This window comes from Siphateles boraxobius, unplaced genomic scaffold, assembly GCF_051911475.1.
Source record: "Siphateles boraxobius isolate OS27281-9 unplaced genomic scaffold, OSU_SipBor_1 137, whole genome shotgun sequence".
NCBI classification, from domain to species: Eukaryota; Metazoa; Chordata; class Actinopteri; order Cypriniformes; family Leuciscidae; genus Siphateles; species Siphateles boraxobius.
The window spans coordinates 2,437,501-2,455,048 of record NW_027508741.1 but is presented as its reverse complement, the minus strand read 5'-3'; the positions used below and the strand labels follow the sequence as shown (position 1 = coordinate 2,455,048).

Sequence of the window (17,548 nt, the reverse complement as noted above, 5' to 3'; positions counted from 1 at the left end):
ATTAAGATTTACCAAAGAATTAATCATTTACACTTTTTTTAAACTCATAATTATGACTTATTACTGTCACATCAGGTCAAAGTTCAAGAGCAGAGCATCATTAGCGCAGAGCTCAGACGCGCGGGTCATCAGAGGTAATATTTCCATAATCAGCCAGAACAATCACGACCCTGAAAGTGCACATGACATTTGCATATTGCTTTTAATGTTTACTCATATGCAATATTACTGGTGTCAGATGTTAGGAGATGTTTATGATGCAGAACACACAAGATGCTCGAACACAATCATTTGAAAACCTGTGGATTGGAAGCACATTTCAGCCATCATGCTTATGAAAATCATAATTATGACATAAAAAGTTGACATAGTAATCATTTAATTTTTGAATTTTATATTTATGACTTTTTATCTCATACGAGAGTCAAAACTATGACAATGACAATATAAAGTATGTCAATTTTGAATTTTTAAGTCATAATTTCAACTTTTTATGTCTTGAGTGACCATTTTGACACTTTTATGCCATGATTTTGACTTCTATAACGCATATAATCAAACTGGGGTCTGATCACAGTACTAACATTAAAATAAGTCAATAAATAAATTAGATTAAAAATAAATAAATGTATAAAAAATGTAAATAAAATATAACAAAAAAAAGTATTTGTTTAACAGATTCAATTATATAATGTACAAAAAATAATTAAAATGAGATTAAAGTCAAATCTATCAATTACATAAACAATACATCACTTTAGGAGATTATAGAATATAGTAACTTAAAAGAAAATCTATCTAGATTTTTAAATGTTTATAAAAGATTGATGTGTTTTAAGTTTAGAAGGTACACTGTGTGTGTGTGTGTGTGTGTGTGTGTGTGTGAGAGTGTGTGTGTGTGTGTTTCTGAGCCAATGACTGTACAGCTCTGTCTGTGTGTGTGTGTGTGTGTGTGTGTGTGTGTGTGTGTGAGTGAGTGTGTGTGTTTCTGAGCCAATGACTGTACAGCTCTGTGTGTGTGTGTGTGTGTGTGTGTGTGTGTGTGTGTGAGTGAGTGAGTGTGTGTGTTTCTGAGTCAATGACTGTACAGCTCTGTCTGTGTGTGTGTGTGTGTGTGTGTGTGTGTGTGTGTTTCTGAACCAATGACTGTACAGCTCTGTCTGTGTGTGTGTGTGTGTGTGTGTGTGAGAGTGTGCGTGAGAGTGTGTGTTTCTGAGCCAATGACTGTACAGCTCTGTCTGTGTGTGTGTGTGTGTGTGTGTGTGTGAGTGAGTGAGTGTGTGTGTTTCTGAGCCAATGACTGTACAGCTCTGTCTGTGTGTGTGTGTGTGTGTGTGTGTGTGTGTTTCTGAGCCAATGACTGTACAGCTCTGTCTGTGTGTGTGTGTGTGTGTGTGTGTGTGTGTGTGAGAGTGTGCGTGAGAGTGTGTGTTTCTGAGCCAATGACTGTACAGCTCTGTCTGTGTGTGTGTGTGTGTGTGTGTGTGTGTGTGTGTGTGTGTGTGAGTGAGTGAGTGTGTGTGTTTCTGAGCCAATGACTGTACAGCTCTGTCTGTGTGTGTGTGTGTGTGTGTGTGTTTCTGAGCCAATGACTGTACAGCTCTGTCTGTGTGTGTGTGTGTGTGTGTGTGTGTGTGTGTGTGTGAGAGTGTGCGTGAGAGTGTGTGTTTCTGAGCCAATGACTGTACAGCTCTGTCTGTGTGTGTGTGTGTGTGTGAGAGTGTGTGTTTCTGAGCCAATGACTGTACAGCTCTGTCTGTGTGTGTGTGTGTGTGTGTGAGTGAGTGAGTGAGTGTGTGTGTTTCTGAGCCAATGACTGTACAGCTCTGTCTGTGTGTGTGTGTGTGTGAGTGAGTGTGTGTGTTTCTGTGTCAATGACTGTACAGCTCTGTCTGTGTGTGTGTGTGTGTGTGTGTTAGTGAGTGAGTGAGTGTGTGTGTGTGTGTGTGTGTGTGTGTGTTTCTGAGTGTCACATGACTGCACAGCTCTGTGTGTGTTTCTGAGTCACATGACTGCACGGCTCTGCTTTGGCTGGCGTTTGTGTGTGTGTGAGAGAGTGTTTCTGAGAGTCACATGACTCTGCACTGCTCTGCTTTGGCTGGCGTGTGTGTGTGTGTGTGTGTGCTGAAGCGCAGGCGCTGGAAGGCTCTGATCACACTGAAGCTGTCGTCTCCATCATCAGAGTCGGGGCGAACCATCTTGGCTAGATCTCGGGGGAGACGCACTTTGCCCCCCGCCAAACGCACACGCTTCCGGTCCTCGGCATTCTGGGAAGTGTAGAAGACGACAGACAAATGAGCTGGAGGACAACGACAAACAAACATCAAAATATAGATTTCTTGATTTTAATTGATTCTCATTTTGATCTTAAATCCCAAGATCGATCATCTCTTCCTCTTCACTACTCTGATGCTTTTATGAAACAACATATCAACTTTCAATCAGAAAGTCTCAGTTTCATCAGTGTGTGTGTGTGTGTGTGTGTGTGTGTGTGTGTGTGACAGATGAACCGATCATCTCTTCCTCTTCACTACTAGTTACAGCAGCAAATCAACATCAATGAACATCAGAAGGAAAGTTGAAAGATTCAGAACAACTGAAATCAATCATGTCTGTAATCCATCAATCAGTGTTTCACTCGTCAATAAAACAGCAATAATGTCACGTAACGTCAGATTTAAAGCCATTCACAGACCATAATCTGGAGTCAGCTAGAAACATAACTCATACACACTCTTCATATTTTACTCAATCTGTCCTTCAATATTTAATGTATGTTTGGATAAATCCATCATGTAAACATTTTTTTTTCCTTGAGAAAAATTGGGTTGTACCTGATTATATTAAAGCGAATCAATATCGAATCAAATTAAATGAAGAATCATAATCGAAATCGAATAGCAGGCTGTGTGTCAATGCTCATCAATCTAAACTCATTTAAAAATGATTCATGATTTTAACAGTATAAAGGAGACGGATGAGATGAGGACTAACAGCATCATGCAAAACTCTATTCTGATGATTTTCATTTTAATTGAATAGATCAAATTTACACGCATGTGAAAAATTATTTATGAATATCTTAATGTTATCTGTCATCTGCATGATTCTCTCAAACACAAACACCATCAAGCGAGAAAGTTATTATTATTAGATCCATTTAGTAAAAAACTGACACATTTAATGTTTCCCTCCAGTGTTTATCAGTATTTGTGATGTCACAACTTATACACTGAGAGCCAATCAGAATCCAGCGACAGGCGACATAAACTGCAGCGCTTATAATAAACAGAACATTATCGTCCGCTGGTACAAACGCTAGTATAGTTGTCATTAGTTCTCATTCCTGTTGTGAAGAGCCTTATATTGTCTTGTGTGTGTGTGTGTGTGTGTGTGTGTGTGTTGTGTTAACCTTGGTCAGCTGGTATTTGCTCCTGAAATGGAGCCTCATCGCAGCTCTCTCTGCGTTCTTCTGAGCGTTCATCGCCTCGCGAAGCTTCCTGTAGATCGGGTGAGAGAGAGTAACCGGTTCACAGCGATCGAACACTCAGTCGAGACCTGGACTTTTAAAGTCCCCCTGTGGGGAAAATCCAGCTTTTATTGTTGTTTATATGTCTATGTGGTGTTTTTAAAGTTGCTTTAAGACGAGGAAAGAGCTGCTGATTCTCTGACCTGATGTCTTCACATCGGGATGGACAGTGGCAGTAAAAAGCATTTTGTTTTACATTTAAAGTCTCCCTGTAGTCAAACATCCCTTAAAACTCATATTTGATCACCAAAATGATATTTAAACGTTTTTGTTCCTTGAAAAATGTCTTAACTTCTTAAATATTTTGAATGTAATTCGACACCCTTGTCTCATCCTTGCCCCGCCTCCACTCACTCACTCACTCACTCAGAGATCCACTCGTTGACGATCACACGTTGATCTGATTGGTTACAAGGTAGTTTGTGACGTCAGAAACACCAGCGATTTCAAACCGTGTTTTTGAGACTGTCTTTGGCCTTATTCGCACGGGATTCGTATTATCCGGGGACCTCGTGTGATTTAGAAATTACCACATCTGAATTTCATGTGGCGCATTCACACGGGATAACCGAAGCCTGTGTATTTACTCAAATTTACTGACTTATCTCCCGGATATGACGTCAATAGAATATTGCTTGGACATGTCTTTTCGTTATAGGTCTAGCTGTATGATATATTATGACATAAACAGAATAAAGTTCCTTACCGCACGCTGCTATACATGTCATTCATCTCCATCTAATCATTCTTTTTGTTTTTGCTCTTCTGATGATTTTCACTTTATGCAAATTGTGTAGTTGTGTATAGCGATATGACCCAGGACCCAAAATACAATCAAAACACTCCAACACAGCCTCCATTCTTCGAGAAAGATGGATAAAAAGGCGCACATGAAACAAAAACCTTGAAAAAATGATATACGATCCGGCCAAATCACAGAGATGCGGATTCGCACGGGACTGATATTATCACAGGACCTCGGTGTTCGGCGAAATATAGTAGGTCATTTTCGGGGGAATTTTCACTTTACAAATTACAGACATGGCGATTCTCACGGGATTAAGATCTCAGACAAACTCAGCAATTATTACTAATGACTAGAGGTCACCGGGTCATACTGATCCCGTACGAATAGGGCTTTTGGTTCACTGCAGTTTTAAGGAGAAAATACTCAGCAATGCTGTCGACTTATGAATTTACACATGTTTGTCTTAAAGCATATTAAAAACTCCACATAGACATATAAACAACATTAAAAGCTGGATTTTCAAAACCTCATGATTTCATCAGATCCGGTGTGTGTGTGTGTGTGTGTGGTGTGTGTGTGTATGCGCTCAGGATCAAGAACTAATATCTGCCAATGGAGTCAGAAAAATAAAGTTAATTCAAAGGGAAAACAAGGTTATTTTTCTGACCCCATTCTTGTTTTAAGCACAAACTCACTCTAATACTAATAATTTTTCATTAAACAAGACTCAATATCTTCAGTCACGCTGCTTCTCCAGTAATGTATCTGGATTTAAGAATGTTTAGATGTTTGTGCTGGAAACACTGAGGAAGAGCATCATGTTTCGAAGTGTGTAATGCCCTCGTGAGCATTAGATGGTCATGTGACCTCTCACCTCTCTCTCTCCAGGTCGGCCTGATAGGGTCGCAGCAGATGCGTGTCTGCGCAGGCCCTGACCTTTGACCCCTGACCTTTTGAGCCGCTCCTGCTCCGGCCGGACGGTTTCTTCTCTCCGTTCACGCAGAACTTCAGAGTCTTTATGGGAGCCAGTAGAGATTTCTTCACCGCGGACTCCATGATCAGATCTATATTGCCACTATCTGTGTGTGTGTGTGTGTGTTCAGGTGGATCATGTTCAGTGTGTTTGTGTGTGTGTGTTGTAGACGAGACGGTTTAATAGCTCACACACAGGACAGATGGAGGGACTCAGACTTAAATCTGCAAGGACAAGGACACACAGCAAGAACACCATTAATTACGTTCACAGTTCACACACATTAAATGTGCAGGTGTGCTATGATTGGTCAATGGAGAGAACAAGATTCTGACAATGGGGTCAGAAAAATAAAGTTAAATCATTTTTCTGACACTAACCCCTTCATAAAACAAGGTTTCTTATGCCATTTTGCTTCTTCTCCTGTAAATGTATCTTGATTTAAGAATATTTAGATATTAGTGCCGGAAAACACGACAGAAACTGAGGAAGAAACACTGGGAACATCATCAGTTACACAGTTTAGAACCATTAGAGAAATATATGAGCACAGAATGACACCACTGACCAATCACAATCAAGTAATCAACATAGACGCATGAAAAATTCACACACACACACACACACACACACACACACACACACACACACACACACACACACACACACACACACACACACACACACACACACACACACACACACACACACACACACACGTTCTTCGTCTCTATCCAGTAACAGCCATCTGTGAAGCTCCGCTCATCCAGGCCACGTTTTCCCTCCTTAACAGGAACAATCAATTCCAGACAGTTCCTGTTCTGCGGATCGCTCGCTCTGGTCTCGGTTCTGCTGTGCAGTTCCAGATTACTACACTAAAGACTTTAATGAGGGGAATCTCATTAGCCAATGGAGCAGAAGCACGTGCAACACACACACACACGCACACGCACACACACACACACACAGGTAATGTAGGCTTTACCCGAGAGTGATGCAGTGGTTTCAGAGAGCGAAAGCCTTTCTTGACTGAAAGAGAAAAAACACTTATGATGTCGTTCATACTGAGGTGAACAAGCAGTTGTTAAATAATAAAGTAATATTAAGTAACAGAAACTAATATTTATTTGTTCTACCTGTAAATAAAACAATAATGTAATAAATAATAATAGTTTGTTCTACTAGTAAATAAAATATACTACTAATAAAAAATATTAAATAATACAAGTTTGTTTTACCAGAAAACTAAATATTATTATAAATAATAGTGTTTCTTCTACCTGTAAATATAATAATAGTAATAATAGTGTTCATATTTTTTACCTATATATATATATATATATATACACACACACAGGTGAAACTCGAAAAATTAGAATATTGTGCAAAAGTTATAATTTTGATGATTATGACTTACAGCTTATGAAAACCCCAAATCCAAAAATCTCAGAAAATTAAAATATTACATGAAATCAATAAAAAAAAAAGGATTTTAAATACAGAAATGACGGCCCTCTGAAGAGTATAATCATGTATATGTATATAGTTATATATTCTAAATATATTACTTACACCTTTTACATTTGAATTACTGAAATAAATGAACTGTTGCTGTCAGCTGTATATATACACAAAAATAATAATAATATCAGTGAATAAGTTGACTCAGCGTTTGCAGGAAGTCCAGCGTCGTCACTCCAACGGCGGCCGGCTCGATTCCGGATCGAATATACGCTTTTATTGTTTGTAATAAAATGTATTTATATCCATAAATGGTCTGGCGCCAACTTGATTCCTGATGTGAAACTTGAGGTGAAACGTCATTAATCTGCGGTTTTATGATCAGTTACTTTTAACGATTCCAAGATCTAGATATTTATTTGTGGTTGTTTTGTGTTGTCTCTGTATTTTGGTATTACATTTCATTATCTCTGTACTGTACATTGGGCAACTATGGTAAATTGTGCTATTACCACAACATTCATACTAACAACATGCAGGCATTTACAAAATCCTTAAAAGCCTGTAGTTGCAGAATCATCAGTGTGTGTAACGAGGCGAGGGATTCATCAGTGCGTGTGTGTGTGTGTGTGTGTGTGTGTAACTCATCTGTCAGTGGAGTAATATTAGGAGGACAGAAGCATGTGAAGGTCCTTCAGGCGTTATCAGTGACCCTGAAGAGGCCTTGAGGAGCTGACAGGTGAGGACACAATCAATTAAAGACAACAGAGACACTGATGGGTGTTTGCATACGGAGAAGAGAAAATACAGTGTGTGTGTGTGCGAGCAGCTTAAAAGATTGAGGAGATCAGCGGCCACACGTGAACCAGACAGAGAGATATAACACAGACGCTGAAGTCATTTCTTGAGAACCAGAACACCTCCCGATATCACACACACACACACAATATCATAGACGTCACACACCTCTGTGATTGGCTCTGCAGACACACACCACCTCCAAACACTCCTGAAAAGATGAAAATACACCATTTCATATCCGTGTTACTAAACGCACATGCAATCAGAGTAATTATTTCAGTCTCACACAGGGTTTGATGAAAAGCTAATGAATTAAATCATAAAAATAAAATTATTATAATAACAACTCGTTTAAAAACAATCAAAAGACTTTTAGCCAGACTTAAGACTTATGTTTAGCTGCATGCAATGTGACAATTGACCAAATATCAGAGAACCAGAAAAATGATAACTTGTTAAATTACTGTAATATTAACAAAGTCGGGATGTAACAGAAGTTGCGCTGGTCTTTTCTCCTCTATTGTGTCGTATATCGAGAGATACGCTTCTGGAACTAGGGATTGTTAACCGATGACCGTTTGACCGATGGTTGACCGTATCAACGTTAACCGATCAAAGTTGTCGGTAGACACAGATGTAACACTTGTCTTTTTGAAAAATAAAAAATAATATTAATTACACAAAAGAGTTGTTCTGTCCGTTATTAGAAGGCACACAGTGAGTTGGACCTGCCTTGGCCGGTGCGTCTTTCTGAAGGTGCCTGTTTTATCCATTGGTTTTATCGTGTTCAGTCTATTAGGCAACACTCCGCATAAGATGGGCTTAGATTTGGAAATACATTACATCTACATTTCAGTGGTAACAGATAAGGTGATGATGATCATCTTTCTTTATTATTGTTAGCAGTAACGTTACCTCAAACTAAAGCGGAGTCTCTTCGGAGCTGTCATTTTCTTAAATGAGCCGCTGCAATGTTTCAAATGAGCTTCTAACGCTAGACTAACGCCTTTATTTTCAACGCGATCACCTTGTACCCAAACCATTTCAAAACTAAGGAGCCATTTGTCCTCCGATTACATACAAGCTCCTCGGCGCCGCGTTTGCCGGACTCATGTTTCGCGCTGTAGGGGATTTTAAAAAAGTGAAGTGAGTGGAAGCGCGGCGCCGGGGCAGTGTGTGTGTGTGTGTGTGAGCGGGGGGCAGTGTGTGTGTGAGTGTGTGAGCGGGGGGCAGTGTGTGTGTGTGAGTGTGTGAGCAGGAGGCAGTGTGTGTGTGTGTGAGCGGGGGGCAGTGTGTGTGTGTGTGTGAGCGGGGGGCAGTGTGTGTGTGTGTGAGTGTGTGAGCAGGAGGCAGTGTGTGTGTGTGTGAGCGGGGGGCAGTGTGTGTGTGAGCGGGGGGCAGTGTGTGTGTGAGCGGGGGGCAGTGTGTGTGTGAGCGGGGGGCAGTGTGTGTGTGAGCGGGGGGCAGTGTGTGTGTGTGAGCGGGGGGCAGTGTGTGTGTGAGCGGGGGGCAGTGTGTGTGAGCGGGGGGCAGTGTGTGTGTGTGAGCGGGGGGCAGTGTGTGTGTGTGAGCGGGGGGCAGTGTGTGTGTGTGAGCGGGGGGCAGTGTGTGTGTGTGAGCAGGAGGCAGTGTGTGAGCGGGGGGCAGTGTGTGTGTGAGCGGGGGGCAGTGTGTGTGTGTGAGCAGGAGGCATTGTGTGTGTGAGCGGGGGGCAGTGTGTGTGTGAGCGGGGGGCAGTGTGTGTGTGTGAGCGGGGGGCAGTGTGTGTGTGTGAGCAGGAGGCAGTGTGTGAGCGGGGGGCAGTGTGTGTGTGAGCGGGGGGCAGTGTGTGTGTGTGGGGGGGCAGTGTGTGTGTGTGAGCGGGGGGCAGTGTGTGTGTGTGAGCGGTGGGCAGTGTGTGTGTGTGAGCGGGGGGCGGTGTGTGTGTTTGTGTGAGCGGGGGGCAGTGTGTGTGTGTGAGCAGGAGGCAGTGTGTGTGAGCAGGGGGCAGTGTGTGTGTGAGAGGGAGGCAGTGTGTGTGTGAGCAGGGGGCAGTGTGTGTGTGAGCAGGGGGCAGTGTGTGTGTGAGAGGGAGGCAGTGTGTGTGTGAGCGGGGGGCAGTGTGTGTGTGAGCAGGAGGCAGTGTGTGTGAGCGGGGAGCAGTGTGTGTGAGCGGGGGGCAGTGTGTGTGTGAGAGGGAGGCAGTGTGTGTGTGAGCGGGGGGCAGTGTGTGTGAGCAGGAGGCAGTGTGTGAGTGTGAGCGGGGGGCAGTGTGTGTGTGAGAGTGTGAGCGGGGGGCAGTGTATGTGAGTGGGGGGCAGTGTGTGTGTGTGTGTGTGTGTGTGTGTGTGTGTGTGTGTGTGTGTGTGTGTGTGTATATGTGTGAGCGGGAGGCAGAGAGAGATGCGACAGAGTTGCGAAATTGCAGGCGCGGCTCGAAATGGCTGTTATTTCAAATAGCGTAGCATATCTTAAACTAATCGGTTAACCGGTTTCAACCAGCTAATGAGGCTCGGTGGTCGATCAAGAAAATGTTTAGTTTTCACCATCCCTATCTGGAACAAGAACAAATGTGGGCGGGGCTTGATTGTGTCTGTGGGGAATTGATTGGATGGTTGTGGTTTGCTATTGGCTGATCTCATGTGAGTGACAGGTTATAGCCCCGCCCTCGTGATTGGTTTCATGGTGACTTTAAGACAAAGACCAGAAGAGATCACCTGACTTACACATTAAGAGACGTTCACAGAATGCTTTTATTTACTGGATTTGCCATTTAGGCCACTTTTACTTTGCAGATTATACTACAATACAGCTTATACAATCTCTGTGCAGAAGTAATAGTAATAAGATTCATTATTTCACAAAATAAATGAGATGTGAACACACAGCTATCCGCTGAACATCTAGTTCATTAGTAGCCAGGGTTTGAAACTAACTTTTTCACTCACCGGACAATTTGGCTACTAAATTTTGAAGTTACCGGCCATTCAGAACTTCTACTAGCCCCCAAAAAAAAAAAAAAAAGAGAAGAAATTAACCAGATTAACTACGTCACAGTTTATATATATATTTTATAAAGTTTGTATTACATACATTAATTTCTTATCAAAACAAATCCTGTCATCCAGCATCTCCTCTCTTCCTCTTTCATCCTCATCACCAAACATGTGTTTAGGTGGACAGATCATTACAGTACAGAGAACATCAACATAAATTAGGATGTTGGAAAATAACAATGTTTTTTATCTTCGCTATTGCTTCAGTGCAAATGAACAAGCGCTGTAATATGTTGCGTAGTGACGAGTGTGTTCAAGTAAGCCAGATATGAGCAGATTCTGCGCAATACGCTTTATTTAATATATAGTGATGATTAACGAGTATTTGCTCTAAATCTGCATAGATTTGTCTTACACGAACTTCCAGCAAAGTGAGTAAATATAATAAGTTACACAACAAATTAGCTCGTGATTTGACAGCGTTACTCGCCACAGCTGATTTATTCCTGCATTTGGCGTGTGTTAACTTCAAACCCTGCTAGTAGCTCATTATAACATCTGGATATTGATGGCACTAACCTGGTAAACTTAGTCAAATCCAGTTCCCCAGAAGCAGCTTGTAAACTAGACTTCATTCCCATGTGGACACACACTGCGTATCGGACAGGCGTTCAACAGCTCGACTCACTTTATTTGCTGTATGGATAGAAACCTTACAAAAGATTCCTAGTACACACAAACACACACACTTTCAACTCAGTCAAATGATATGAAGCACATTTTATTATAGAGAACATGTACTGTATATACAGTGATATTAATCTCATACAAAACAACAAAAGTCGTAAAATAAATACTGAAAAAGTGTGTTTGTCTGCCGAGAAGCACGACATGTGCAATACTTGATATCCTAGGCTCCTGAAATGATCCAAAACAACCTTAAGATGTCCTGCCCCCTAGTGGCAGAGTCAAGCTGTCCGTCAAGTGAAGGCCGACCAATCAGGGCGCTCGTGAAGGTTTCAGTTTAATGCTAATGGGTGTTTCTCTCCTCCAATCAGCAGCAAGCGGAGAACTCACCCAATCATTAGCAGTCTCTTCATCATGACATAAGCACACGTGATTGGATGACCAACCTGTCCATCACTCCTGTGGGGGTTTCCACGGCTCAGAAACGGGCGTCCTCCATACAGTCAGACCCGCTGTGAAACACTAGCAGGGTTAAAGGTCAGAGGTCACCGGCTGATGTTACGGGAGCCAGTGAAGTGTTCCACGTCTCGGACGGGACTGAAGAAAGGATGACGCAGCGCAGCGGAGAGAGAGAGACGCCGGTCCGGCTCAAACTCCATCAAACCCTCCAACAAATCAAAGAAGAGATGATGCTCGTCTGACTCGAACAACACGTACCTCTGAGGGGGGGGGGGGAGTGAGAGAGAGTGAGAGAGGAGAGGGGGGGGGAGAGTGAGAGAGGATGGGGGGGAGAGTGAGAGAGAGTGAGAGAGGAGAGGGGGGGAGAGTGAGAGAGAGTGAGAGAGGAGAGGGGGGGAGAGTGAGAGAGGATGGGGGGGGGGTGAGAGAGAGTGAGAGAGGAGAGGGGGGGAGAGTGAGAGAGAGTGAGAGAGGAGAGGGGGGGAGAGTGAGAGAGGAGAGGGGGGGAGAGTGAGAGAGGAGAGGGGGGGAGAGTGAGAGAGGAGAGGGGGGGAGAGTGAGAGAGAGTGAGAGAGAGAGAGAGAGAGAGAGAGAGGAGAGGGGGGGAGAGTGAGAGAGAGTGAGAGAGGAGAGGGGGGGAGAGTGAGAGAGAGAGAGAGAGAGAGAGGAGAGGGGGGGAGAGTGAGAGAGAAGAGGGGGGGAGAGTGAGAGAGAGAGAGAGAGAGAGGAGAGGGGGGGAGAGTGAGAGAGAGTGAGAGAGGAGAGGGGGGGGAGAGTGAGAGAGAGAGAGTGAGAGAGGATGGGGGGGGAGTGAGAGAGAGTGAGAGAGGAGAGGGGGGGGGGAGAGTGAGAGAGAGAGAGAGAGGAGAGGGGGGGAGAGTGAGAGAGAGTGAGAGAGGAGAGGGGGGGAGAGTGAGAGAGAGTGAGAGAGGAGAGGGGGGGAGAGTGAGAGAGAGAGAGAGAGGAGAGGGGGGGAGAGTGAGAGAGAGTGAGAGAGGAGAGGGGGGGAGAGTGAGAGAGGATGGGGGGGGGGTGAGAGAGAGTGAGAGAGGAGAGGGGGGGGAGAGTGAGAGAGGAGAGGGGGGGAGAGAGTGAGAGAGAGTGAGAGAGGAGAGGGGGGGGAGAGTGAGAGAGGAGAGGGGGGGAGAGAGTGAGAGAGGAGAGGGGGGGAGAGAGTGAGAGAGGAGAGGGGGGAGAGAGTGAGAGAGAGTGAGAGAGGAGAGGGGGAGAGAGTGAGAGAGGAGAGGGGGGGAGAGAGTGAGAGAGGAGAGGGGGGGAGAGAGTGAGAGAGAGTGAGAGAGGAGAGGGGGGGAGAGAGTGAGAGAGGAGAGGGGGGGAGAGAGTGAGAGAGGAGAGGGGGGGGAGAGAGTGAGAGAGAGTGAGAGAGGAGAGGGGGGGAGAGTGAGAGAGGATGGGGGGGGGGTGAGAGAGAGTGAGAGAGGAGAGGGGGGGGGAGAGTGAGAGAGAGTGAGAGAGGAGAGGGGGGAGAGAGTGAGAGAGGAGAGGGGGGGAGAGAGTGAGAGAGAGTGAGAGAGGAGAGGGGGGGAGAGAGTGAGAGAGGAGAGAGTGAGAGAGAGTGAGAGAGAGTGAGAGAGGAGAGGGGGGGGAGAGAGTGAGAGAGGAGAGGGGGGGAGAGAGTGAGAGAGAGTGAGAGAGGAGAGGGGGGGAGAGAGTGAGAGAGGAGAGAGTGAGAGAGAGTGAGAGAGAGTGAGAGAGGAGAGGGGGGGAGAGAGTGAGAGAGGAGAGGGGGGGAGAGAGTGAGAGAGAGTGAGAGAGGAGAGGGGGGGAGAGAGTGAGAGAGGAGAGAGTGAGAGAGAGTGAGAGAGAGTGAGAGAGGAGAGGGGGGGGAGAGAGTGAGAGAGGAGAGGGGGGGAGAGAGTGAGAGAGAGTGAGAGAGGAGAGGGGGGGGGAGAGAGATAAACGCATGAAAGTCACAAGCTGAGAGACTGTAGAAACTGCACTTCTAAACCACATGCCATAATTATAACGAAATTCGAAAACACTTTTCCCCCAAATGTGAAATTATGTGTCCCACTTCAAAAAGTTGAAGAATAATGCACAAGCTAAATATTTACGCTCAGCGCTCAGATCAAGAGCGTTTGGTGTGTTTGATGAACAATATGTAGAAGTGGGTGTGTGTGTGTGTGTTCATGTAGTGCATTACACTGTGTTGAAGTGTGTTTTCTCAGGTTACTGATGCACAAACACAGTTTTTATGCAATATTGTAACCTCATTTCCTTGCATGCACATTAAGGAAATTATCCTTCATGTAAGAACAATTGTTTCAAAAGTTAATGCACTTTAAAAAGTGAATGTCATTTCAATAAAATATGATTTGAGGTATATTTGTTTATTGCGCTTGCTTGCGCCCTCTTGTGGTCACATGAGACAATACAGCACTTTTCCCCTCTAACTTCAGTATTCAAATACAATTCGAATTTTGCGAATATGAAATTCGAATTTTGACAGATCTAATGTGCAGTCTGATCTTTCTTTGTGCACCAATTAGTTTCACCCACACTGATCCACAAAACTCAGAGTGAGAGAGAGAGATAGAGAGAGGGAGAGAGAGTGATAAATATATATATAGAGAGAGAGAGAGAGTGAGAGAGGGAGAGAGAGGGAGAGGGAGAGAGAGAGAGAGGGAGAGAATGAGAGAGTGATAAATATATATAGAGAGAGAGTGAGAGAGGGAGAGAGAGATAGAGAGAGGGAGAGAGTGATAAATATATATATATAGGTGGAGAGAGAGTGAGAGAGAGGGAGAGAGAGAGAGAGTGAGAGAGGGAGAGTGAGGGAGAGAGAGAGAGAGAGAGGGAGAGAATGAGAGAGTGATAAATATATATATAGAGAGAGAGGGAGAGAGAGAGAGAGACAGAGAGAGAGAGAGAGAGTGAGAGAGCGAGAGAGAGAGAAAGAGTGAGAGTGAGAGAGAGAGAGTGAGAGACAGAGAGAGAGAGAGTGAGAGAGAGCGAGAGAGAGAGAGAGAGAGAGAGAGAGAGAGAGAGAGAGAGAGAGTGAGAGAGCGAGAGAGTGAGAGAGAGTGAGAGAGAGTGAGAGAGAGCGAGAGAGAGAGAGTGAGAGAGAGTGAGAGAGAGTGAGAGAGAGAGCGAGTGAGAGAGAGAGAGAGAGCGAGAGAGAGAGTGAGAGAGAGTGAGAGAGAGAGTGAGAGAGAGAGAGTGAGAGAGAGAGAGTGAGAGAGCGAGAGAGAGTGAGAGAGCGAGAGAGAGAGAGAGAGAGTGAGAGAGAGAGCGAGAGAGTGAGAGAGTGAGAGAGAGAGAGTGAGAGAGAGAGCAGGCGCTGTCAGTGCACACTAGCATACGCACTACTGATGCGCTGTCACTCACTCTCAGAGGCCGGCAGTTCTCTCGGACGTATCGCCCCGCTGACGAGTTCTCGTCCCAGTCCAGTCGACCACGGTAGAAGTACTTCTGCTTCCTGAGGGCAGAGGTCAAGTCACGCTCACACACTACACAGTCACGAGACACTAGAGCTGGGAGAATCATCGATGCATCGCGATACGTGGATTCATTCAAATTTTTCCAGAATGCAAAGCGATTTATATTTATATTCTGCGCTCAGTTTTAACGACAGATGATGTGCTTGCACCTCAGAATGCTTTTATGACGTGAGATTAATGTAAACAGCCCACTACAAACACCCAATTAATCCCTTCAACCTTTTCAAATTTATGAATAATTATTGTATACAGGGTTCGTACAGATGCTGGAGAACAAAAGTCCAGGACTTTAAGCACTACTGTTTTGGTTTTGAAAGACTATAATCAGAGATCTCTCTTAAATAATATCTTTATTATCTTTCAAATTCTAAAAAAGGTAAATACATAAATAAAAAAACTAATAAAACAAAATGTTAAATTAATAACTTTAACCACTGAAAGGACACTATGACATTTCCTTGTGATATCTATACTAGATATCGCTTTCTTAATCAAAGTGATTTTATATTCATTGAATATATGATTAACCTGAAGAATGAAAGCTGTATTATATATTTGGATATTTATATGAGCAATATCACACTCCTAGCCATGTGAAATGCCTCTATATATACAGGTGCTGGTCATATAATTAGAATACATTCAATAAGTTGATTTATTTCAGTAATTCCATTCAAAAAGTGAAATTTGGATATTATATTCATTCATTACACACAGACTGATATATTTCAAGTGTTCATTCCTTTTAATTTTGATGATTATAACTGACAACTAATGAAAACCCCAAAATCAGTATCTCAGAAAATTAGAATATTGTGAAAAGGTTCAATATTGAAGACACCTGGTGTCACACTCTAATCAGCTAATTAACTCAAAACACCTGCAAAGGCCTTTAAATGGTCTCTCAGTCTAGTTCTGTAGGCTACACAATCATGGGGAAGACTGCTGACTGACAGCTGTCCAATAGATGACCATTGACATCTTGCACAAGCAGGGCAAGACACAGAAGGGTCATTGCTAAAGAGGCTGGCTGTTCACAGAGCTCTGTGTCCAAGCACATTAATAGAGAGGCGAAGGGAAGGAAAAGATGTGGTAGAAAAACGTGTCCAATAGCGATAACCGCAGCCTGGAGAGGATTGTGAAACAAAACCCATTAAAAAATGTGGACTGCAGCTGGAGTCAGTGCTTCAAGAACCACATACGCACAGACGTATGCAAGACATGGGTTTCAGCTGTCGCATTTCTTGTGTCAAGCCACTCTTGAACAAGACACAGCGTCAGAAGCGTCTCGCCTGGGTTAAAGACAAAAACTGCTGCTGAGTGGTCCAAAGTTATGTTCTCTGATGAAAGTAAATTTAGCATTTCCTTTGGAAATCAAGCTCCCAGAGTCTGGAGGAAGAGAGGAGAGGCACAGAATCCACGTTGCTTGAAGTCCAGTGTAAAGTTTCCACAGCCAGTGATGGTTTGGGGTGCCATGTCATCTGCTGGTGTTGGTCCACTGTGTTTTCTGAGGTCCAAGGTCAACGCAGTCATCTACCAGGACGTTTTAGAGCACTTCATGCTTCCTGCTGCTGACCAACTTTATGGAGATGCAGATTTCATTTTCCAACAGGACTTGGCACCTGCACACAGTGCCAAAGCTACCAGTACCTGGTTTAAGGACCATGGTATCCCTGTTCTTAATTGGCCAGCAAACTCGCCTGATCTTAACCCTATAGGACATCTATGGGGTATTGTGAAGAGGAAGATGCGATACGCCAGACCCAACAATGCAGAAGAGCTGAAGGCCACTATCAGAGCAACCTGGGCTCTCATAACACCTGAGCAGTGCCACAGACTGATCGACTCCATGCCACGCCGCATTGCTGCAGTAATTCAGGCAAAAGGAGCCCCAACTATGTATTGAGTGCGGTACATGCTCATACTTTTCATCTTCATACTTTTCAGTTGGCCAACATTTCTAAAAATCTTTTCTGTATTGGTCATAAGTAATATTCTAATTTTCAGAGATACAGAATTTGGGATTTTCATTAGTTGTCAGTTTTAATCATTACAATTAAATGAAATAAACATTTGAAATATATCAGTCTGTGTGTAATGACTGAATATAATATCCAAATTTCACTTTTTGAATGCAATTACTGAAATAAATAAACTTTTGATGATATTCTAATTATATGACCAGCATCTGTATATCAGACGGGCTGCAGTTCATTTTGCGTGAAAAGATTGTTTTATCAATCAAATTAAACACTAATTTCACATATATTTTCTTTCAATAATTCAAGCACATTTAAAGTACTTTTTTATTAAATATGGCTGTTTTCAAGGGTTTTCTAAAACTTAAATTTCAAAAAGTCAATTTATAGCACCTTGTACAAACCCTGTGTATAGAAGGTTCGGATGGTGTGTGTGTGTGTAGGGCAGAGTCCAGAATCATGCCTCGATGTGTCG

The 17,548-nt window shown here is 43.6% G+C and overlaps 2 protein-coding genes across 6 annotated transcripts in view; both read right to left on the bottom strand.

The window, feature by feature from the left end:
- Window positions 1-2,069: 2,069 nt before the first annotated feature.
- LOC143738101 (complexin-3-like) lies at window positions 2,070-6,379 on the bottom strand. Of its 3 annotated transcripts, none has more exons than XM_077230000.1 (4): window positions 6,236-6,379; window positions 5,152-5,474; window positions 3,413-3,500; window positions 2,070-2,267 (listed from the first exon to the last, which is right to left on the bottom strand). In XM_077230000.1, the coding sequence occupies exons 2-4, from the start codon at window positions 5,331-5,333 to the stop codon at window positions 2,070-2,072; spliced, it is 468 nt and encodes a 155-aa protein (XP_077086115.1). In that variant the 5' UTR covers window positions 5,334-5,474; window positions 6,236-6,379. The 3 variants fall into 3 exon arrangements, with proteins under 3 accessions (XP_077086115.1, XP_077086117.1, XP_077086116.1); XM_077230002.1 differs by lacking the exon at window positions 6,236-6,379 and adding an exon at window positions 5,960-6,068; XM_077230001.1 differs by lacking the exon at window positions 6,236-6,379 and adding an exon at window positions 5,950-6,037.
- Window positions 6,380-11,252: 4,873 nt separating this feature from the next.
- clk2b (CDC-like kinase 2b) overlaps window positions 11,253-17,548 on the bottom strand; it is a 36,135-nt gene continuing 29,839 nt past the window's right edge. For all 3 annotated transcript variants that reach the window (XM_077229992.1, XM_077229991.1, XM_077229994.1), the window contains 2 exons: window positions 14,982-15,072; window positions 11,253-11,893 (listed from right to left, as the gene is read on the bottom strand). In XM_077229992.1, coding sequence (XP_077086107.1) covers window positions 11,720-11,893; window positions 14,982-15,072 — 265 coding nt within the window. In that variant the 3' untranslated portion in view covers window positions 11,253-11,719. The remainder of the gene's footprint in view (window positions 11,894-14,981; window positions 15,073-17,548) is intronic.

Coding starts and splice junctions, on each gene's coding strand:
- LOC143738101 (XM_077230000.1), bottom strand. CDS start 5,333: ATGGAGTCCGCGGTGAAGAAATCTCTACTGGCTCCCATAAAGACTCTG. Junction 3,501..5,151: donor GCCGACCTGGAGAGAGAGAG/GTGAGAGGTCAC, acceptor CCCGATCTACAG/GAAGCTTCGCGAGGCGATGA. Junction 2,268..3,412: donor GCAAATACCAGCTGACCAAG/GTTAACACAACA, acceptor TACACTTCCCAG/AATGCCGAGGACCGGAAGCG.